We start from the raw sequence: 24,478 nt of genomic DNA, 5'->3' as shown, positions 1-24,478 counted from the left end.
TCTGTTATAGCGCAGCTAGGGACTAAATACACCCTATGGCAGAGTGTGCCCAATATGTAAAATAATCGTATGAAACAGGTCCATTCATCTGAAAAACCATGCTAACCCACCCTTTGTGTTATCAATGAAACTGGCTATAATCAAAAACGAACTAGCGACCATTATAAATACGGGGTTCCTGTGTCTATTTACTTAAGGAATGCAAGAGACCTCACTACAGCCCCATAGAAAACTAATAGACAGTCAGGCTGAGGAGATAAAATGTTTGTAATATGCATAGTCTGTGCAGAGCAAACAAGCGTGTGTCCAAAAATAAAATGGTTCTTTGTTAACAGAAACGGCCCATAGAATCCCAGATGGGGAGCACTGGTTCGGAGTCCGAACCCTCAGTGTCTCCCTTCATGGTACCGGGATCGCGCCTGCAATGTAAGCATGCGGAAATGCTGGCTCCCGAACTGCGGGGGCCGTGGCATTGATTCCCTTACAACAAGGAATGAAAAGATATATAAAACAAGCCCAGGGCACTTACTTCTGCAGTCCTGGTGGTGCAGATACAACCTACCCCTGGCCGCGCTCCCGAATGTTGACGGGAGCCGCGATCCAAGGAGTATAAGTAGTCCGTAACCGGAAGCGGGAGCAACATTGCTAATGCTTTCGTTGCCTGGTAACGCGGAGAGACGTGGCAAGTCAGAGCCATCACACGTGATGGTAAAAATAGAAAAGGGGGATACTGTCCCAAATCTTGTTTAATGGCAAAATGCAAATGGCCGCCATCTTAGAGTGGTGTAAAACGGTAAGAATGATCATGGAAACACTCATCTAAAATGGAAAAATTGTTCCATCCAGAGTTATGCGGCATGATTGATAAACACAAATCACGGCATGTCTTATATTTACAACGCTGCCAGTCAAAAAATATTATAAAAAAGCCTATTGAAGAACCTAGTAATTACCAATGATGTATGTAGGTGGTGCAGGATCAAGCTGTATCAGAGCCATACATACAGATGGTAGACAATGTAGGTTGGTAATCCTTAGGCTACAAGGGTGCTTCAATGCGAATGATTAATCCAAGGTATGTCATCATTTAATCCTTGGAGATGTGTGTTAAGTTTATATACCCAACGTTGCTCCAGTTCAAAGAGTGGTCTCGTCTCCTTCTGTGCGCAAGTTTGTAGTACAACCCACCACATGTCTTCTGGGCTATGGTTTGCTTCTATGTAGTGAATGCTTAATTTGGTCGTAGCTCGGCCACAGCGAATGTTACTACGGTGTTCATTTATCCTCACTTTCACTGCTCTTATGGTCATCCCTACATACCGTAAATTGCAAGGGCAGGTGATCAAGTAAACACAATTGCGGGTATTGCAATTGGTATGTTTCAGCAGCCGCCATATCCCTATTGGTTCTCATTCAAGGGAATCTACGCGTTAAGTAAGTGAACATACATTGCGGTTCCCACAAGGGAAGTGACCAATGACTGGCGGGAGATCCCACAGGGACCTTTGTCTGGTAGAGACAATACGGGGACTGGGCCGAGTATGAACCAACATATCTTTGATATTGGTGGTCCTTTTGAAAGCGAAAAGTGGTTTCGGAATATTCTCACCTCCGCTACAGAGGATATCCCATCGTTTGTTAATTACTTTCTTGATAGTATTAGACAATGGCATAAATGTGGACACACAGGTCAGTTTGGTTTCTGAAGATCTGGGGTTCATCTGCAGTAATGAGTCCCTGTCACTACACTTAGCTGGTTTATAAGCAGTATTTACCACTCTGTTGGGATAGTGACGGTCACATAATTTACTTTGGAGATCAGAAGCTTTAGTGTCAAATTAATGCATATTGCTGCAATTGCGACGTAAGCGTAAAAACTGACCGTAAAGCAGATTGTCTCTGAGTGCTTTGGGTGATGGCTCTCATACAACAATAAACTGTTGCGGTCTGTAGTTTTTTGATATGTGCATGTCTTAAGTTTGCCTCCATCAATACTGATCACTAAATCCAGAAATGGAATCTCGGTAGTTGAAACCGAAGAGGAGAAATTCAAAAAGGGATCCAAACCATTAACCCATGTTGTAAAAACATCTACCTCGGTAACGGGCCCTTGCCAGATAACCAAAATGTCGTCTATATACCGACGCCATAATTTAATGTTATCAAACAACGGATTGGAATCTGGCAAGATGAAACGTTTTTCAAAGTCGTACATATAGCGGCAAGCCAGACTGGGGGCAAAAGTACTGCCCATCAAAGTACCTCGAATCTGGTGGAAGAGCAGGTCTTCGAATTGAAAAAAAATATCTGTCATGGCTAAGCTGGCACAATGCATTATGAAATGGACCGGGGTTGTTGAATCCAGTCTAGCAGATAGGAGAGCTGTCTCAACTACCTTTAATGTAGCTTCTTGCGGAATATTAGTATATAATGCTTCAACGTCTAAGGTGACGCCATTTGCATTTTGCCATTAAACAAGATCTGGGACAGTATCGCCCTTTTCTATTTTTACCATCACCTGTGATGGCTCTGACTTGCCACGTCTCTCCGCGTTACCAGGCAACGAGAGCATTAGCAATGTTGCTCCCACTTCCGGTTACGGACTACTTATACTCCTTGGATCGCGGCTCCCGTCAACATTCGGGAGCGCGGCCAGGGGTAGGTTGTATCGGCACCACCAGGACTGCAGAAGTAAGTGCCCTGGGCTTGTTTTATATATCTTTTCATTCCTTGTTGTCAGGGAATCAATGCCACAGCCCCCGCAGATCAGGAGCCAGCATTTCCGCACGCTTACATTACATGCGCGATCCCGGTACCATGAAGGGAGACACTGAGGGTTCGGACTCCGAACCAGTGCTCCCCATCTGGGATTCTAAGGGCCGTTTTTGTTAACAAAGAACCATTTTATTTTTGGACACACGCTTGTTTGCTCTGCACAGTCTATGCATATTACGAACATTTTATCTCCTCAGCCTGACTGTCTATTAGTTTTCTGTGGGGCTGTAGTGAGGTCTCTTTCATTCCTTAAGTAACTAGACACAGTAACCCGTATTTATACTGGTCTCTAGTTTTTTGATTATAGCCAGTTTCATTGATAACACAAAGGGTGGGTTAGCATGGTTTTTCAGATGAATGGACCTGTTTCATACGATTATTTTACATATTGGGCACACTCTGCCATAGGGTGTATTTAGTCCCTAGCTGCACTATAACAGAGGTTTGTGTTCTCCTGTTTTTTTGTCTATTTGACGATCAGAGTCTTTGCAAGCCTGGCCATAGGCCTGTGTTATCCCATGAAGCCCGGTCCTGACTTGGGAGGGTAAGCCCATCTTTATTTTATTCAGCATGGGTTTGCTATCACCAATATCACCACCTTGTGTTGCACAGTTTGCCACCTGCTTGTTGCTTTATTGACAACATTTTGCACTTATTGTGACAATGATTACTTAGTGAATAAGCTATTTATCGTTACTTGTTTTTAATACATCTTTAGGGTGACTAATAGGAACAGCAAGTCCGGGTCAGATTGGACTCGTGTAAGTGACTGGTAACATTTTTTACTGTCAGCTTCAGATTGCAGGAGTCTATTTAGTTTTTTTGTTGGAGAAGTTGAAGATTCATTAGGTCCTGAAAAAGCGTCAGAGGATCCTTTTGGACCAAAGAGACGCAAAACATGTCGACCTCATTTTGAGGTAGGTCTGGTAGTTCCTGACCTCCTCTCTTCTTTAAAAAGTTGTTAGTGAGTGGTTGAGCATTATCTCTATCTCACTCCCTTATTATATTTTTTAATCTTGGCCATCACCTAACACCGTCAAATAAATTTAGTATTTAGTGAGGGTTTTTGAGCCAATTTTATTCTTTCTATCTCTCCTCTTTTTCTTCTGACTCACACTTGGGGTTTGTGGCATCATCGAGAAAAGATCTCCGGCAAAGAGCTCCCCCACGGGGGGTGCCTGTCAGACATTGCAGCGCCAGTCTGATGAGGAGCAGGTCCAATGATGAAGCATGACACCCAATAGGGTGTGTGAGGACTCTTGCTCCTAGTAATTAGGACTCCCTAATGTTCTCCCTGTCTCTCTTTCTCTTTGGAACACTGTATTTCATTACATAGCTGTTTTATGAGGGCACCTATTTCTGCCCCTGCCTCCGCTGTGCAAAGACAATCAATTTTCTTACGCACTGCGGATGCGTAGAGAAAATTGCTATGTTACAATATTTAAAGTATATTCCCCCAAATTTAAATGGCCACTGCACATCATGCGCAGTGACATAATTTACGTCATGATGAGGCCGTCTCTTTTCCTTCACTGTTGCTTGTTTTAGATTTCCTCAGCTCGTGTGTTTGGAATGCTCTGTTTGTTGGCTTTCTGAGGCAAATGAGTGCAGCTGATGTTTTCAACAACATCCATTTTGGGGGAAGGGGAAACACTGGTTACTTTGATTGCCGATCTCTGCTGATGGCATTATTTATTTACAAACACGCCGTACGCTGTGTGACATGGAGATCTTACTGGAGTTTGGGTGGTTGTTGCAGTACCGGCACCGGCACAGCCCCCACCTTTAAATCGCGATCCTCCTGGAAAGAAAAGCTGAGATCAGGCCTCTATCATGCTGCAAACATATTTTTGATGCAGCTGCTGGAAACAATGAGCAATCTTTGGCTACAAAAAGTGAGCGCAGCGCGTCTGGTTTAAAGTGAGCAAGGGTCCCGGTGGGCAACTTCGTCTCTGCGCCTCTCTGTCTGTACTGGGTGGGCACAGATCTGAAGCTGTCCTGTGCCAGGGTGAATAACTAACACAATCTTATTTTTTAATCTAATTTATGACAACAGTAGTTTTGATTTATAATCCTCTAAAACCCAGTACTGCAAGTACCAGAATGCAGTGTAACACTCACGACAGGCAGAGCTGCTCTTACAGTGAAGCTGCAAGAGCCAAAGCAACCTGCCTATGCTGCTTCTTTACAGTGTGTGTGCTCCCAAAGGTGAATTCAGTCCCCGCAGCCCATGTGTTGTGGCATGTGATCTTTACAAGAGCAGCTGTATGCTACCCTCAGACAGCATTGGTGCTATCTGAAGAAAGGGTCATCCAGTGCTCTGTGTGTTGCTTGTGTTTATTTGCAGTTACTGCAACATAGTGCTTCAAAGCCTAGTGGGGCTCATTTAAGGATGTAAAGTGTGCACAGCGGCTTGGGTTAGCTCACGCAGTGTATGGTTTCAGGCACCCCGCCCATGCATGCTTTCAGTGTCTCCCACATAAACAGCAAGATCCCGTTGTGGGATCCACAGCTTTGACGTGTTTTAAATGGTTTAACTAACTAAATGTTGCATGTGTAGCTTTAATGAGACTCTGCGCCCAGACTGAGCTGTTTACTCCCTCTCCTTAGTTGCATTTTAGTTTGACACCCAGGCGCTTCTCCTAAGGCCCTAGGTGCAACTTGTGATGCAGTTGTGTCACTGGGGGTAACTAGGACAGTTTTAGGTAACTATGATGACAGGAATCAGGGGTGTAGGTATCCATTGTGCAGCAAGTGCAGTGACACTGAGGTCCGTCCAACCCAGTTATGGTTCTATTTTATTACTGAATCGTTCACAGGAGGAGAGATGGGACATTTAGACTGTTTACATTAGGGCCAGTGGTTCCCTTGCTAGTGAGAGGCGTCAGATGGTAGAAGCAGGAGGAGGCTGGCAAAATTTAACCAGGGGACTTGCTGTGCCTCATCTGTACCACCGGCATGTCCCCTTAACACTTAGCCCAGTTTGGAGTCGAGGTTCATGATCTGGCGCATACATGTGAAGTGCCCTAGGGCTTCCCTTAAACATTTGTCTGGAGCCACTACTCGGGTGCATGTGTAACCTTGGCACAGCCCGTGTTTACATTGTTACAGTGCTTAATTTGTAAATAAAAAGGTGCCAGTGCCCAAAGCCCTCCTCTTAAACACGTGGCTGCTGCAATTAAATGGGTAAACACGGAATACTGAGGAGGCGTAATCCTGAAGCCATCTTGGACCTCTTTAATCCATATAAAGCCACTCCCTGCCCCTTCAGATCACTCTTGCAGCTTTCTAATTTCTCCCCTTGTGACGCTTTTTCATTTTTCCCCTTCCTCCGTCTTTCCCATGTGTGTCTTTTGCTCACAGCAAATGCTTGAGGCAGAAGAATAAGCCCCGGTCTTAAAAAATAAGTGCCGGTGCTCAGCACCGGAAACAACACGCACAAATTAAGCACTTCATTGTTAAGAACTGTATGCACTCAGACGTACGTCCCACTTATCTCTGATCAGGAGGTGCCTTCCTCTTTGGTCAAACTTTCTCTAGACATTTCCTCATAGCCTTCGTACTGCTCTGGTGTTCAGTAATTTAATCTTAATATGCTGTTAGAAAGATGCTGCTTTCTATTAGACGTACTTTGAATTGCATTCTAGTTTGTCATGTTGAGTTTTTTATGATAAAAAAGGCACTAAATCTACGTTTGAAGTTGAGAACGGAGGTAAATCTCCGCAAGAACACTGTTCTCGGATGATAGGACAAGTGCGGCCATTGGATTCATTGCCAGAAGTGGTTTAGTGCTGCAGTTCTGCCAAGTAAAAATACTGTTCTTCCTAATCGGCGAGCCTCTTTATTTCCAGCCAACCAGTTTGCCACCCGTATGTATTTTGAGTAGCTTCCACTCTTTATTCAACCACGCTTCCTGGCACACACGCCGAAAGTGTAAACCAATAGATTATGAAGCATTGTGACAATGAGTATGGGTGACCGAAAACAAAAGGCAAAAGTTTAGTGAGGGATCTCATAGTGGTTTAATCTTTAATAGTCCAGATATGAAAAAGATATGGCCCAATAACTAGTCAACTCTGAAATAAACCCAGCTTCTTATCCTCACTGCCATGGTTGGCCATGCTGTATGATCCTGGGCGCATCAAATAATGCATGTGTGCCAAAGTTGCTTTAGCTGCCAAAAAATTACACCATTTATAAACTGCTACAAAGGGCGATATGTGGAGATGGATATCTTCACTCACTCGTCTGCAAGCTCAGGCAACACTCGTGCTCTTCAACGCTCCTAGGCCCGTATTTATACTCCGTTTGCGCCGAATTAGCGTCGTTTTTTTCGACGCAAATTCGGCGCAAAACTAACGCCATATTTATACTTTGGCGTTAGACGCGTCTAGCGCCAAAGTATGGGCAAAAAGCGTCATTTTTTTGCGTGAACGCCTTCCTTGCGTTAATGAGATGCAAGGAAGGCGTTCCCGTCTAAAAAAATGACGGCGACGCAAATGCGTCGTATTTAACTCCCGGGCAAAAATCACGCCCGGGAGGTGGCGGGTCAAAAAACCCCGCATTTGCGCCACTATTTAACGCCTGGGTCAGGGTAGGCGTTAAGGGGCCTGTGGGCTCAAAATGAGCCCACAGGTGCCCTCCCCTGTCCCCAGGGACACCCCCTGCCACCCTTGCCCACCCCAGGAGGACACCCAAGGATGGAGGGACCCACCCCAGGGACATTCAGGTAAGTATAATTTTTTATTTTTTTTAATTTTTTTTGGTGGCATAGGGGGGCCTTATTTGTGCCCCCCTACATGCCACTATGCCCAGGGGACATAAGTCCCCTGGGCATGGCCATTGGGCAAGGGGGCATGACTCCTGTCTTTACTAAGACAGGAGTCATTTAAATGGCGTCTGGGCGTCGAAAAAAATGGCGCAAATCGGGTTGAGGCGATTTTTTTGCCTCAACCTGACTTGCCCCATTTTAAGACGCCCTAACGCCATTTTCCCCCTACGCCGGCGCTGCCTGGTCTACGTGGTTTTTTTCCACGCACACCAGGCAGCGCCGGTCTGCTAGCGCCGGCTAACGCCATTCCATAAATACGGCGCCCGCATGGCGCTTCAGAATGGCGTTAGACGGCGCAAATTTTTTTTACGCTAAACTGCGTTAGCGCAGTTTAGCGTCAAAAAGTATAAATATGGGCCCTAGTTATTCCAGTGTACTCCATAGATACCTAAACGTCAACCTACACATTTTACACTTTTTGCCGCACTTGACTGAACCTCCAGTGATCACACCTCTATTAACTGTCCACAATATAATACAGCAAACAGAGTTCTCTCTCTCTCTCTCTTGTGGCACTCGCCAGTTACCTCATTTCATTAACACCTCTCTTATTCACAGCACTACAAAGCCAAGAAAATGCACAAATGTGCTATTTACAGACACGTTTCTTTGCAAAAAGGCAGTCGGGCCCCGCACATAGAAAGGACAACCAACTCGGACCATTATCCAAATTAGTTCGCCCTACCTCTACACTTCAAAAGGCATGGAATGTGCTTGCTTCAGTGCTCTGCAAAGCGCTGCACAGGTTGCTTCTGTGTGCTATAGATGTTCTGGCAATGCTTGGAAGTCCAACAGGCGAGTCATTGGTGCTAAATGGGTATGTCTGTGCCTTTCATGCAGCGCAAGGTTGACAGAACACTGAAGCAAATCTGCACATACTTAACACTTGGTACAATGCATTCTGGCATGTAATCAAGGTATCTATCAATTTATGACAAAACAATAATTATTACTAATGTCCCTACATATTCATTTATTTGATGGCTTTTTTAGACACCATATTAATTATGTCTCCCACGATTAATTTACCACAAACTTTGATGTCTTTAAGGGTTAATGTAATGTAACGGATATTGTGCTGCATGGCTAAACACTTATAAGGTCCCAAAGGCGAGACCTATTGGCTGTGCCAATGCTTCTTTTAGTTAGTAACGTTGAGATTCTCACTGGCTGTTCGAAGCTTTTGGTAAAAGCAGCCATTTCACATCACAGCTACCAATGCCAAATATTCGTACTGTTGAGAACACGATTTGTTGCCTTTTCTGTCAGCCGTGTACATTTGACAGTCATTTCAACTGAAAGCGAATGCAGCATCTTGGGAGGAAAACCACAAGATGGAAGATATAGCGCTGAATCTCGGAACGGCAAGATTCCACAGACATTCTGGTTTCGTTATATGACTGGTGCCTTTGCACGAACGAATCTTTTCAGCTGCCCACGCATTTATTTTTAAAAGTATCAACAGTATTGTAATTCACGGTCTGTGTAAGTGGGCGGTGTCCTTAGTTGGCATCGGCTCGCGGCCCCTGACCCTGCACGTTCTCTGCCTTTGCTGAAGAAGGCTCGCCTGAAGTGAAATGACAGCTAAAGAAACGAAAGGAAAATATGAAGTGGGAGTAAGTAGATGGAAAATCCAATCCCGTAGTCACTCATGTACAACGTGGTGGCTTTTATGAAATACTTTTTTTTTTAATAACGTAAATGTATTTGCAAAATAATGTTCCTGCTTTTCTCCAACATTCCAGACCACGGCCTAATCACATAGGTGAAAATAATTAGTGATATAAATGTAAATTATGTTTAGTAATGCGTTGTGCATAGATTTATAAATACCAAAGGGATCTCGACATGGCATTCACAACTTGCTCCAGATCCGAACGAGAATGTGTATATAGTTTCACGTTTATACAAAATATTCACTTGGGGCCAACTACTGACTCCTGCACTAGGCGATGATGCGCTAAACCAGTGGTTCCCAACCTTTTGATTTCTGTGGACCCCCACTTTAACATTAATGGAACCCAGGGACCCCCACTGAATCATCATGGGAATCCGGGGACCCCTGTCTGAGTCATTACTGGAAGCTGGGGACCTAATTTGTCAATATTTGTTAATATTTTTCAATTTTCTAGGCTATCGCGGACCCCCTGAGAAGGCTTCACGGACCCCCAGGGGTCCCCGGACCACAGGTTGGGAACCACTGCGCTAAACCGTAATGTGCGGGAATGAAAAAGCGACAGAGACAAGACACAGAAAAATGTCGGGTTATTACTGGATATAAGTTTCTGTAAGAATACTCCCGAATGCTGAATAGCCTGAAAGTAGCCTCCCCTCGAAATAGAAAGCATTCCGCGTGGTGGTGGTGGTGGTGATTGAGTGGGGTGGCAGGATGAAATTGTATGCTGAATGTGTTACCTTTCAGACGCCATTTGGTGAAGAATGAAAAGCACAACTACTTAGGCATTCAAATCTTGCCGGGTATTAGGGATGACTTGAGCAAGTATCTGGCGTTAAAATAATTCTCTAGTCATTGGAGACAGTGTGCGCAATTACTCGCATGGAAAACGTGACGGGGCTGCGTAGTCCTCAACTATTTTTACTTCTTGACATTCGGTGGCTTTGTTGGTTAGCACAAGCGATAGATGACTATGGTGCTTGATTTGTTTTAAAAATAGGAGGATAAATAATAAATGCCAGGGCCCTTATCTGGAGGCCATCGCACCTTGCACCACCCCTGTCCGTGCTGCCAAAAACAGTACCAACCCAACTAATAACCATCAGACAGACACCCACAGCTGTGCCAATTCAGAACATTCCACAAACTACAGGAATTTGTAGGGTGGCAGGGATTAGTCATTTGTAACATATACCGAATTAATAAACAACTATTGCGTGCTCATTTCTGAATTACACAAACAGCACCACCGTGTGGTAGACTGCCAAGAGCAGGTGTTGACAATTAAGTGCTGGTGCCCAGCACTGGAAGCCACCGGTTAAAATTAATCATAATCATAATGGAGTGTTCTATTACTTACCGGTAATCTTCATTACTCCTGGTCCTGTTGTCCTCGTCCCATTCATCACTATGTGGAGATAACTATCTCCACGACAGAAAAAAAGAACATGAGGAATGCTGGGATATCACCTCCGTCGCTCCTCCCTCTGGTAGTACATAAGCTTTACTTACCCAGCATTCCGCCTGCACTACCAAGCCCCCAACAGAATGCCAGCTGGACGGGAGGTAGGGAGGGGTGTGATGAATGGGACAAGGACAACAGGACCAGGAGTAATGAAGGTTACTGGTAAGTAATAGAACATTACCCCCAGGTCCCTCCAGTCCTCCTCCCATTCATCACTTTGTGGAGAATACCAAAGCAGGGAAAAAACGGCCTTCTGAGAACCGTACAGAAACAACAGAAAAACCACAAGAAGGGATCCTAGAAAACCAACACAGGAACCCAAACAAGTAGCATGGGAGAAAAACAAAACAGAGCCCTTTCAGGAACCCCAGGGCCAGGCAATGGCAGATCTCAAGCCAGGGAAAAAGCGACAACCCCAGGCCAAAGGAGAGGAAGCCCAGCCAGCAGCGTGGCAGAACGCAAGAACAGGAAAAAGGAAGAGGCTGAATCCAACAGCACCCAAGACCCGTAAAAAGACAAGGGCACCCAGCCCTATAAACACACAGGCCCTCCCTAGGAGAGGGCCAACAAAAAAAGACCACAGACAAGGAGAGAAGCAGAACAGCAGCCCACTCCTGAGACATAAAAGAACAGAACCCAGAGGCCCCCAGGCCGGTACACCGCAGAAACGCCCATCACTAGCGCAAGCACAGCAGACAATTCAACACCACCCAAAAGCCTGACACTCAACCGGAGGTATGCTGCAGAGAGAACAAACCAACAAAAAAAAAACCCACACGCACCAACCAGGATCCTCAAAAACAGACCGGGGCAAAGAGAAGGGGGACAAACAGCCGGTGACCAGAGCACCACACAGCGATGGCTAGAAACCCGGGAAGCCCCTGCACAGGAGACCCAGCCAAACTAGAAACCAACCAAGATCCTCCGCAGAAGCAGAGCGGAAGGCAACGGACAGAAACTGGAAATAACCAAGGACCACCAACACAAAAAACCTTGGGAATGAGAACCCAAACACCAGAGCAAAAAGGACCACAAAAAACGACCCGAGGCCCGTCCCGGAAGGGAGGCAGGCACGAGGCAACTATGGCCCCAGAGGGAAGAACAACAGACACCAGGGCCTGGGAACTGACTTGACTCCCACTCCCCATTCTCCACCTGTAGATAGCAGCCCCCAAGAGAGGAAGCAGACCCAGGAGAGAGGAAGCAAGAAAAGAGAGGAAGTAAATAGCTCTACAACCGAACACCAGCCAGAGTACCGCTGATGCAAAAAAATACAGTGGGCGGAGAAGAAAACACCCAGCAGAGGGCATCCCACGGACAACACCAGGCCACGAAAATACCATCGAGAGAAAGAGACAACACCCCACTCAGAGAGAGAGAGAACCATGAATAGAGCACCCCCTGTAGACCAGAGGGAAACCACCACAGACGGAAAAGACGACCAACGCCCCTAGGCAGCCACAAAGAGATGGTCCAGCAGAAATGATCAACGGGCAGGAAAGGAGAAAGCCCAACGGAGGCCCACGTCCAATCAAAGGAAAAGGCCACTGCATTGGGAAGAAAAGGAGGGACCGGAAGCCAGTGAACCCCAGCAACGGAAAGGCCAACCAGCCACAAGAAGATGATACAGGGTGCCAGAGCCACCATGAACAGCAAAACAAAAAGCCCAGAGGGAGCACCCCACGAGAGACCGAAAAACCCACAAGGGCGAAGCGGGTCGTGCCAACAGCCGCAGCAACAGGACACTGGCGAACAAGCCCAGAGCCTGACCCCGAAATGTAGACGACAACACGAGAGGGAAACCATGCCAAAAAAGGCGACCCCAACAAAAAGCAGGGTTGGAAAAAAGGCACCAACCGAAATGAGCCCCAAACGCCACCCACAAACAGAAGGGGCTGCCAATGGACCAGATAAGACAGGCCACGAGGGAGCCAAGTGGCCCAGGAAGGCCACAAAAAACAACCCCAAAGAAGTAGAACCAGCAGGGGAGCCACCACCCCCTAGAACACAAATGGCCGAGAGGAGAGAGTGAAAACAGGGAAGCCCAAAAGCCTACACCTGGCTAAGAATCCCACAGGGAAGAGCCCCACAGCCGCAGTGGACTACACCACTGGAAAAGGACACGGCGAGCAAGCCCAGAGCTGGTAAAAACTGCACCCCAAGTGATAAAACCCCCTGCCAACAGAGGCCCGACAAGAATGGAGGAGACCCCAGACTGTTAAGCAAAGTGGGCAAAATCCAAAAGGAGTAGACCACAGAAGGGAAGAACACCCTGCGGAAGGGTCAGCAATGACCCAGGAAGGAAGGGCAGAGAGCAGGATGCCACACAGATGTGGAGGAAGGCAACAGAACCTACTCACGTGAAAAGCCAGAGCCAGGCTGGGGAACAATCCAAGAGGAACCCCCACCCAACAGACACGGAGGAACACCTCACCAGGGGCAGGCACACGGCGACCATATGCCACCTCGGGGAACAGAAGACTGACCAAAAGCATATGCCACCAAGAAGGAGTCAGGAAGGAGAAACACCAAAACAAAGAGGACGGCACTCCCTGAGGGGAGACCCAGAAGGAAGCCCCACCAGACCGTCCACAACAGAGCTGGCCAGAAAGGAAAAGCCAAACAGGAGCACAGCCCACCAGAAAAAAGGGCGGGCAGAGGAAACACTGCCAAAAAGACACACGGGGAAGAACCCCAACTGACACAGAAAATTGACAGGGTCCAAGGCCAACAGGCCACAGGGGAATCCTAAAGAGACAGTAGGAGACCAATAAATAGCCCAAGGCAGGCACAGGCAGCGCCCTAGCACTGCACCAACCAGAGCGGACCCCCTGAAAAAGCACACCACTATGGAACGCAGCACAAATTTGCGTGTCATCCTTGAGCAGGGGCCACGCTAATCTACACTGTAGCCTTCCAATTGTCAGTATATGTGTTGCCGAAGCGAGCACTGAGAGGGAGGAAAGAAAATGCCTGAGCCACACAGGACGAAGTGCAAGAGACCGTGGCCTGCCCAGAACCAGAAGTGGGGGCAACAAAAACGGGGAACAGAACCTCCATCCAGCCATGAGCGGCCAGGAAGATCCAACAGACCAAGAAAGCGACAACCTGGCACCACCAGGGGCCAACAGGAGTAAATAGAAAAATAACTCTGTGCCACCAAAACTAGCAAGCAGAAAAGACAGGCAGGGCACCAGAACAGACCCACCAGAAAAAGAAGGATGTGAGGTCGTGTGGCCGGAACCACCCTACCCCAGACCACCACACAGAGAAGACAGAGGAAACCAGGTAGGCACCACCACCCATGACGGGCACACCTGCGGAATGAGGGGAATGGCAACCGGCAGACACTGACCCCATACCCCACAGGGGTAAGCCAGCAGCACGGAAACCCTTGCCAGAGGCAAACAGGGACCCACAGGCAAGAGGCAATGAAACCAGGAAGACAAATGGACAGGCGGGGCAGTACACAGGCCCACCAGACACAGCCAAAGCCACCGGAACTACCCCATGAAGGGAGAGGAAAGTGGAGCACAACCACCACAAGGAGGGGAGAAACCACAGGAACCGAGGATAGAATGACCCTGGACCGAGCACCTGCTGTGAAGACCAGAAAGACGACTTCCCCACCCCACCCGCAAAGGCCATCAGACTGGCACCCACTGGGGGCGAGGGGGGGGGGTCAGCACAACAAGAATCATGACCCCGCACAAAAGAAAAAAAATGGCCCAACACAACAGGCAGACCGCAACCAGAACCGGCCCCAGGTAAAGACAAGCAGGCAGGGCTGCACCCCCTGAGAAGGAAGAGCCGCATGCTCTCCATAGACCATCGCACCACAAGGGGGGGGAGCCTGCTGCGGGGGAGCCCCTGCTCTGGGGCAAACCGGAGAGAACAGAGAGGGTGCATGGGCCCCAGCAGGTGCCAGCCCACCCTGCAGGATGGAGACCACCGGGCCAATCCCCACAAGGCAGGGCCCCTGAAAAAGAAATTAATGGAGGCAAACAGTGGCAAAGACGCCCCACACATACCCTGACCGTGGACCACAAGGGTCCGGAAGGAGGAGCAAGACACTGTTGGAGAGAACGACATATGTCATGGACAGAAACAGAGAAACCGCCAAGAAGTACTCACCCCCGGAACCTCCAGCTGCCTATCCAGAAAGCATGCCTCCTCGTGCAACAGAAAGTCAGACAAGCTCCATGTGACCCGCATCCACCATGCGTCTCCCAGCCACCCAGCTGGCCAGGAGATGAGAAAAGCAGACCACCATCAACCGGAACAGGACCAACAGCCATCCATGGGAGGGCCCAACAACAGGATCATGTCGCTCCTGAGGGCAGGAGCCCAGAAGTAGGAGCCATACGATCCAGCCGGACAAGGCAGCACCGCACCAGCGAGCCATCCCAACAAGGGCCAACCTAGCGGCCACCGAGAGGCAAACAGTAGCGCACTCCAGCAAGCCCAGCAGTCTGGAGGGAGCGCCTCCGGAACAACCGTCGCCCAAGCCCAGCAAGGACAACATCCTCATGTCCATGGACTGTCGGAAGACAGAAAAAAGAACAAGGTAAGCACAGTTTATGTACTACCAGAGGGAGGGGTTGGGAGGGGATATCACAGCATTCCTCTTGTTCTGTTTTTTTGTTGTGAAAATAGCTATCTCCACATAGTGATGAATGGGACAAGGACTGGAGGGGCCTAGGAGTAATGAGCATTTCTTGGATTCCCACATTGTTCTCAGTCATGAGCAGTAAATTACATACCCGTTTTGGTCTGCAACCAGAAATGTGCCCAGCAGTGATGTGATCAAACAGCTTATGTACTGGGTCAAAAATTCAAATAGACCTCGGGTAGGCAGAAGAAATTCACCCAAACATAGGTATCTTCAATGCTTCCCTAAAGGGTAAAAGTGTTTGCCTCTGCCTAACAACATTAGGAAGCAGATTCAATGCGACCTGGCAATGACTAGAAAAGGATTTGGCTCAGTTTTTTGTTCCTCTTGTCTGGTGTAACCAGAAGGCGTTTACAGACCGACCTCAAAGCTCAAAGGAAGACTAGGTCAGTGAAACCTATAGCCTGAAGCAGTCTTAAAAAGATTTAAACCGAATCCTAGCAGAAACTGGAAGCCGATGCAGCTTCCAGAAAAGGGGGAAATAAGTGCGAGCTAAGTGCAATTGAAGGCTGCCCTTGCAGCTGAGTTTTGTACAATTTAAAGCTTACACATATTGTTTTTAGAAATACAAGCATTATCCCTATACACAGTAAGGATCACATTAAAGAGCAGGCGTTTGATATTTGCCGGTTAAAATCAGATTTATTTGTAAAATAACTTCATAAAAGCTATTCACAAGTAAATAGGCATTTATTAAAACAATACAATGCCTTAACACAATTAAATCAATATGACATACACAGACCAAACAATCAAGCCAATGGGAATAAATAACGAGTAAAATTCCATGGTAAAAAGGGCCATGAAAGAATTCACCAGTCACAAGGCTTATTTTAACAGACAAATGTGCTAAGTTAATTGATATGAACCAAAAGAGAATGAATAACGTTTGTGTAGTATAATTTCATTTATTAATTTCACCCAAAACTATTGCGGTATGGTACCAAAATACAGTCTGATCAAAATATAGGCCCTCATTTTAACCTTGGCGGACGGCCTCCGCCGCCCACCAGTATTGAACTGCCAAACGGCCCCTATGCGGCCGCAAACCTGCCGGACGCATTTCAACATCCCCGCTGGGCCGGCGGGCAGAAACAGAGTTTCCGCCTGGCAGCCCAGCGGGGATGTGGGCTGTAACATTGCAGCCGGCTCCTAATGGAGCCGGAGGCAATGTGGCGGTGCGGCGGGTGCAGCAGCACCGGTCGCGCTTTCCACTGTCTGCCAAACAGACAGTGGAAATACCGATGGGGCTGTGCCTGGGGGCCCCTGTTGAAGTAAGCCTCAGCAAGGCGTACTAGTGCAAGGGGTTCACCCTTCTCTGCACAAAGTCTTTAGACCACATAGGAAGAAGTTGGCACAGAAACTGAAATAAAGGACAAAAGTTTATTAAACCTAGTGAGGTGGTACTACAATTCAAACAGCACCCTTCTGTAATGTTTGAAGTAGCACACTGAACTGAGAGAGCATGGTCCTTTTATACCCACGCAGGGGCTAAAAGGAGGTGGTGCAATTATAGAAGCAAGACTTGCATACATGTAAGGTCATGTGGAAATGCACAGTCGACAAGTAGGAGGAGCTAACAGTTTTCAAGGACTAACAGCTGCAGACCTTACTGAGCATGTGCGAAAGTTGGAGATGCTAAATATAACTTGTCACTAGGCAGATTTTCAAGAGTAGTTAACAGAAAGGTAGGACAGAGCACATGGTGAGCACATGGCAGCATGTGGCAGAGAAAATGGCTGCCATGAATACAAAATAGATTCCGCGAAATGTTCACAATAGTTGCTAAATACAAGATGTCTTCTGCTAATGCTTAATCTAATCGCTGCTAAACTACAACACCACTGCACTGCCCATGCCAAGTGCAAGGGCAGTGCAGGGGCCCCCAGGCAAGGCGCCCCGCAAGTCCCCTTACCGCCAGCCTTTCCATGGCGGTGTCTAGGGAATTGTGACCGCCGGTAGCGCCTTAGCAGTATACCACCGATCCCATCGGTGTGACCGCGCCGGTACCACGCGGTCAAAATGTGGCATTTCGTACCGCCAACAGGCTGGGGGTATGAACGCCACTTTAAATGAGGCCCATAGTGTCCTATCGATCACTTACAAAAATGATGGTCCATCAGAGTTAATACTACCCAATGGCACAATACTTTTGTAAGTGATACTAGGTCACAGTAGTTATGTTAAGAATGTTGTGACATACAACCTAACCAACTGAGTGCTACTCACTTTATCGACCTCAGAAGAAGGAAAGGCTGAGTTAACCTTCTGGGATTTCAAACTATGAACAGGAGGTAAAAACAGATTCCTGAAGTGGATGCTTTAGTCTACTAAGCCAACAGATCAATATCCATGTGAGTGCTGCCTGTACTTCAGGAGTGGGCGATCCAGACCATCAGATGTGTGGATTCCATCTCGGCTCCAGCTTCTACACCTGTGAATTCTTGATAAGTCCTCTTCAGAAAGGCCAAAAGCACACACCAGAGAGCCTGGATAGGAGTTCTCTTTAATAGCAGCAATGTATATCACTTGAAACATTTCCAGGTTGTTCTACCTTATTTATACACAAAGAATTAACTTATGTCCAGTCACAGTCTGAACACGTATGGACAGTAGGTTGAAGTTGTATGTTTCCATTTCTGGTTTCTGTACCCATCCGTCATGCACTAGACATCACCTTCTCTCATTTAGCTGAAGCAGGCAGTAACAAGTTGTATTCTGGTGCACAGCGGACTCTAGTGTTGAAGCATTGCTCAAATCAGTGAATAAAGCCTGCTCTTTAAAACCCTTATTCTTTATATCATGCTAATTAGAAAACAAGTTCCAGGAGTGGAGTGTGAGCATCATACCTAGGCTCAAGGTTCCAGGCTCTTTCCCTTCCAAAGTTGTGGCTGTTAGGAAAGGGTAAATAAGGAGCAGAGCCTGGCTCACACAGCATGCACACAGAGCATGCAGATGCCTACAAGAGTACAAAATTTTGTCTGTTAAGCTCAGGAGTACAGAACTGTATTTGTTGCCATTGTGTTTGAGTTTAAATTGATGACTTTGTATCAAAACACATTGTCGAATCCCTTTACATTGATAGTTCCCAACATGAAGGACTAACCGCCAATCAAATGTGTATACCTTAAAGTATACATTATCAGAGCCAGGATTGGAGCCTCGCTTGAAACTGGCCCTTCAGTCAAAAGTGGAGAATCCCACTCTCCCAAACCCTCACTTCTATTAACAATGATACAATAAAGTACATAACCAAGAAATGTATCAGTCTGGGAAAATGTTTATCCCCACTGACCCATGTATGGCCAAAATGAGAAATTATTCCCTTTGAAGTTGAAGCGAGTATCATAGTTATTGGCAATCACATGTAACAAGCCAGCGTCATAGAATATTAGTGCATTCACTTAAAAAAAACGATATTTCACCAGAAGGCTTTTCAAACTTTCATCCCATTTACCATCTCCCTATGGTAGGGAAGGTTTCAGAAGATAAGCTACTGGCTTCGCTCCAAGGCTGTATGGGAGAAAAGGGACTCTGGAATGTCAAGGTACTCCAGGCTTAAGATCTGTCATGATCGGTGGATCGCTTTCTGTGAAGTTTGTCAGATGCTCTGCAAGACGTTACCAAAATAGACTAGAGAAGAGAATAGGGCAAGCAGACATCCCTACTAGGGGTTTCAAGCATTTCTAAATCTCAGAAATAGAAAACCCAATCAACCGCTGTCTTTGTGGCTTTCAGTTTCACAATGTGACAGCTATTAGGTGCCAATAAGCGAAATCATTCAGTTGTAATACAGTTATGCCATCTCTCTTAACAGTAGCCTGTCAGCCCAGGTCGTTGTCCTAGACTGGGCTCCCTACGAAACTAAGAGAAACAGTAAAACTTAAAAAGAAAACTACTCACAACTAAACCGTTCTGGAAAAGATTTGGTACTCTCAAAGAATAATTGCCATCAGGACCTTTAAGAAGGACAGTCAGCTTTTATTATCTTGTCAAGAGTTTGAGGATCCTCTCCCTGAAGTATAAAGTGCAATGCTTGCCGATTTGGCTAAAAAAAATAACGTTAGTTACATGGAAATGATTCTACGCAGGTCTGACGAACTACACGAGAGAGAATTGGCAATTTGACAGAATTTTTCCTGTATATCCCAAACATGAATTTTCAATTTGTATTAGTAAAAGGATGTACTGTACATTCTGTTGATGGGTCGATCACCTTTACACATTCATTCCCCGCTTCTAAGCTGGTAGGAGGAGCACACTGCTTCACCTAATCAGAAATAAACATCCATACTACATACATAACGTAGTTGTACTACTTGGTTTCAATGCATATGGGCATAATGATTCTTGCGAACCAGAGGAATATCTCACCTGAAACCAACGATGCATCGTTCAAGCAGTAGCTGAAGAGCCCCTTAACCCGCAGACCAATACCTTGGAAGGTCGGTTGATTATGTTTCTTGGTTGATGGAGATATTATTTTGGAGAATTAAAGTGGAAGAGCAAGCTGGTTCAAAAGCAACATGGTGTCGTTCTAAAAAGCTTTGTAATGTTCCAATAAATTGTTATTGCATTTGATTATGGGATGATTGGGCCCGATTTTGTCGATTTGGGACTTTGATCGTGGGAAGTATTGGATTCTGTTATTTCCTACAGTACGATGCCTCCTTTCAATAACTACAGTTACACAGAGCGTGTTATGATTTGTGAAATTTAATAATGATTTTCTCTCTACAGCTTTACAGTGGGCAAAGGTCGGTTATTCAACAGTGAGCCATCTGACCTATGAAAAGGATACCCTGCAGGTGGAAAGGCCGGGACTCTACTATGTCTACTCACAAGTGACCTTCTGCATCAATGGAAGCAGCACATCGACAGCTCCCTTTGTCCACTACATGTACTTGAAGCATCCACACGAGACTGACAAGCTGTTACTCAGGGGCACGAGTGCACAGAATGTATTAAGAACCTCAGACTGCACTCAGCAATCTGTCTATCTAGGTGGGATATTTGATTTCCAGAAGGGTGAATCAATATTCGTGAATGTGACAGACTCAACTCGAGTTCGCTACATGGCCGGCTACACTTATTTTGGCATGTTCATGATTTGAAGAACAGCGCGTCTCATCAAGTTCTATGAGAATGTACAAGAATCCTGCAGAGCCCAAAGGATTGCGAGCAGCATCATTTGTTTGACAGAAATTTGTGTGTACTCGTGTAAATTTCTTCCTGTTTTTGTCTTTGTACATTTTATAATTTATTGATTTGGAAACCTTAGTCAGACCCAGAAAGTGACCTTGTTGTTCTGAAACATATTTTAATATTTTTGCACTTTGTTCCTCAAGCTCTATCTCTCCTAGTGCCCTGACTAGTCTGAAAGTAATTTGACTGGGGCATCTCTTCACATGGTATCAATGATGTAAATTACCAGTTCTCTAAGGGGACTCTAAATGTGACACATTTTTAATGGATTACGACATCAGTCTTTCTATTCTGTGCATGTTTTATGCAGTTCAGCAGATTAAAAAATGTGATGCCCTTGCCTTATGTTACAATGGGACACCTAACAAACACAAGTGACACCTTAAAAGTTCAAGACAACACATGCTAATTCCTATGAGGAGCTATAGTTATTCGTGATTGTGTGCATTCACTTGGTTTAATATAAAGGGCAATTTAAAAACATGCTTATTAATAGACAGTTACCTACCTACCTATCAGTGTTATTGTGTCATGAAGGTGCAAAGCTTTCATAAGCATTGTGAAAGTCAATAGGCCGTGTCCCGGAAACCTACTGGCTTTGTCAGTACTACATTTCTAGCTGTCTGCCGCAGATGCAGCCATATCTTTGCATGAATTGTGTAATGCTTTAAGAAAATCTAACAAAAGATGACCCTCTCTGACGTGAGCACATCCATGGCAGACATCTTGGAATACAATTTCTTAAAGTATAGGAAAATCCCTTCAACAATAGCTGCATGCATGTGTGCGAGGCCATCTTCAAACAGATTTTCTTTGAGAATAAAACAATCTGTGGATATTGGCAGCTCTCTTAGAGAGGCTAAAAAACATACTAAGGGATTATAGTGGCAAAAAGGTGAATAGCGATTCATTGGGCACCCCCAAGAACCCCAAAGCTAGTAAACGGAAATGGGATGTACAAGGTTGTGCACTGGCTGATGAACAGCAGGTTAAAAAAACGCAATTAAATGAGAAATTGCCAGAACATTTGGCTGAATGGGCGGAGCCCAGGAGTTCTGAACCACCAAATAGAAGACAGTCTTGAGGTGGGGGATTGTTAAAGAGGAGAAGAAGGATTAACCATGCTCGTTTTTATAGGCATATAAGAGGAGAACTGGAAAGTACGAACAATCGGGAAGGGTGGTGGGGATGTTGGCTCAGGGCCCAAATGGAATACTGACTGTAGCAGAGCTTCTTTGTGGGGTGTGGAGCTGTTCATAGGTATATAATGCATGGGTGCTGTCACTGTTGGTTAATCCCATCAAAAAATGGTTTAAAAACATATTGAGATGGTGCCCATGGACACAGCAGCAGCTGGTGATGTTCAGATCACTAACAGGTTGGTGGGGAGAGTTGGCATTTTTTTAAATAAAGAGGGGTGGGCCCAACCAACACACAGTAAGACCAAAATCCTCTTTGGGTGAGACAAACAAAAGTCTTGTGAGGAAAGCCAACGAATCAGGAGCAGGAAATGGAGATAGCAATACATTCATTCATGATTCAGTGGCTTACCCAAAGCCAACTCTATGTTTATATTTTTAGCTGTTTAATAACAACACCTAAAGTTGTATGTAAGCAATACCTAAAATATATCTGTTGTCAATAAGGTTACCCAGCAGCGAATACGAAGTGTTCCTGGTCTGTATTTTCCTTTAACAACCTTATGCGTTCTGGGAGTTGTAGTCCTGGCTCACTTAAGTTGGTCCAGCTGAACTAACAATAGTTGAAAACAATGGTGTGTAGAAGAAAAGCCCAGGTTTGGACCGCTGTGTCTGTAGTGACATAGAGTTACCTTGTAACCTTAGCTGTCACATAATGTGTAGTTAAATTAATTGGGAGAAGCTTGGCAGATCCTCAGCTCTCAAGTAGTCCAGGAACAATTTTTAAAGATTTTCCTAGCAATTATGAAAATCCTCCTCCTGCACCCCCACACCATTGCTTTAGAAAGCAACTATTTTGGACTGAAAATGTGTATAGGCGCATTCCTTATTATAACAAGCATTTGCAATGCAATGGGTCTCATATTTGCTTGAGTTAGAGCTATTAGTGTTGTAAACTCCTAACCGGACTTTTCTTGCCACATTACTTAAAAATCAGAAGTAAAACAGTTTCACATAAGCAACCAAATTCACAGCGCCACGGCTGCCATGAGCATCAGCGATAAGGAGAGTCACAAAAGGAAACAGAAGTTCGCTTGCAGTCAAACTTATCGGCAAAAGTGCAATCAGCCATGTAACAGGGGCGATAGCCAAGGTGGTAACAAAACTTCCCCAAGGAGGGACAAACATAAACCACCAGTGTCATAAAAGCAAGCCCACAAATGAGTAATAGACATGGGCGTGAGGTGGGTGTTGTTAAAAGTCCAGATACAAAACAACACATTGGAAAAGCAGCGCACGCTCAGCCTAAAAATGTTTTCAACTAAGTCCAAGTACCATAAAATACCTCTTAAGCACTAACAAGGGTTAAACTAATACAATAAATGTAAAGCATACAATATGCAACCTTTTATCTAATCAGTTTACAAGGGAAAGCGTGTGGTCACAGAGAGCAGAATGTTAAAATAAGTTGCTGGAAGTGACATCACATGCCCTTTCACCATCTATGACATCACAGGGTCAGAACCTTCGCCCTACTTAAGCAACTTTTATTTGCTGCCAAAGGGTTAGGGAACTAGCAATGAGCTCAATCAACAAAAAATTAACAGTGTCCCTGGAGCCTTATTTTCTTGATGTTGCTGCTTTCATGGTTACTGAGATTATGAACAGTAAAGGCTCTACCAGGGCTAGTAGTGAGCAGGCCCGAGGAAGCAGCAACTATCACTACTTGATATCCAAGTCTTCCGCACAGAGTGTTCCTATTTGCAACGTTTGTCAGTCTGCCAAAGCTGTGTAGAGACCAGAATCCGATGCTCAGCTGCGTCACCAGAAGCAGAAGATGAGCCTCCGTGGGGCTGGCGCCGTTTATGTCTGTGTGAACTGACAGTTGGGTTTCTAGGAGGGAAGTTATTTTTAAAATAATAGTTTGTTCTCAAAAATGTCCATATTTGTAAATGATATGACAACATTATGCTATTGTTTGTGGTAATTTTGAATAAAGTATTTAAGTGCCATGTAAACTAATAAAAGTGTAAACATTTTCACCCCAAACATACTTAATGGAAAAGAAAAAAAAAAACATTTTGTAATCTTCTGAAAAGCCATTTATCTACATACCTGAGAGAATTTATGTATACAACAAAATAATATGATCAGTAAGGATGCAAGATATTTACTTATTGCTTTCTGTGTTTGATTATGTAATAGAGCAATAGATGTTTTATCACTGCATCTTTTCCCTACAAATAGGAACCTTATGTTCACAAAAAGTTGGTGAAGTTTACATTTTATGAGAAGGACTTATTTGACATTTGCCCGACAAGCCCCTAAAACATTTAACAGTAGTTTCCACGGTGTAATTTCTCAAATGCAAACTAATTAAGTATAGTACCAACTCCAAATGTAAACATGATAATTGGTCAGGACTGTCACATTAAAGAACAGAGTGCCAGATGTAGGAAGCCTTTTGCGCCTCGCAAACAGCGAAAAACGCCGTTTGCGAGGCGCAAAAGCCCTTATACAATGCAGAAACACATTTTGCGAGTCGGTACCGACTCGCAAAATGTGTTTCCGACTCGCAAATAGGAAGGGGTGTTCCCTTCCTATTTGCGATTCGCACCGCGATGTAGAGTTGATTTGTGACCACGAAAGCGGTCGCAAATCAACTCGCAGTTACCATCCACTTTAAGTGGATGGTAACTCATACGCAAACGGGAAG

At 45.5% G+C, this 24,478-nt stretch overlaps 1 protein-coding gene and 1 non-coding gene across 2 annotated transcripts in view; one reads left to right on the top strand and one right to left on the bottom strand.

Moving 5' to 3' along the window:
- CD40LG (CD40 ligand) overlaps positions 1–23,823 on the top strand; it is a 228,914-nt gene extending 205,091 nt beyond the window's left edge. The window contains exon 5 of the mRNA XM_069212448.1: positions 20,159–23,823. Within this exon, the coding sequence (XP_069068549.1) occupies positions 20,159–20,532 (374 nt within the window). The 3' untranslated portion in view covers positions 20,533–23,823. The remainder of the gene's footprint in view (positions 1–20,158) is intronic.
- Positions 13,590–13,697, bottom strand: LOC138270416 (U6 spliceosomal RNA). Its single transcript, XR_011200251.1, has one exon. It is a non-coding gene; the product is annotated as a U6 spliceosomal RNA (small nuclear RNA).
- Positions 23,824–24,478: the final 655 nt, after the last annotated feature.

This window comes from Pleurodeles waltl, chromosome 2_1, assembly GCF_031143425.1.
Source record: "Pleurodeles waltl isolate 20211129_DDA chromosome 2_1, aPleWal1.hap1.20221129, whole genome shotgun sequence".
NCBI classification, from domain to species: Eukaryota; Metazoa; Chordata; class Amphibia; order Caudata; family Salamandridae; genus Pleurodeles; species Pleurodeles waltl.
Note: the sequence above shows the minus strand (reverse complement) of the source record. Positions and strands in the feature narration are given on the sequence as shown.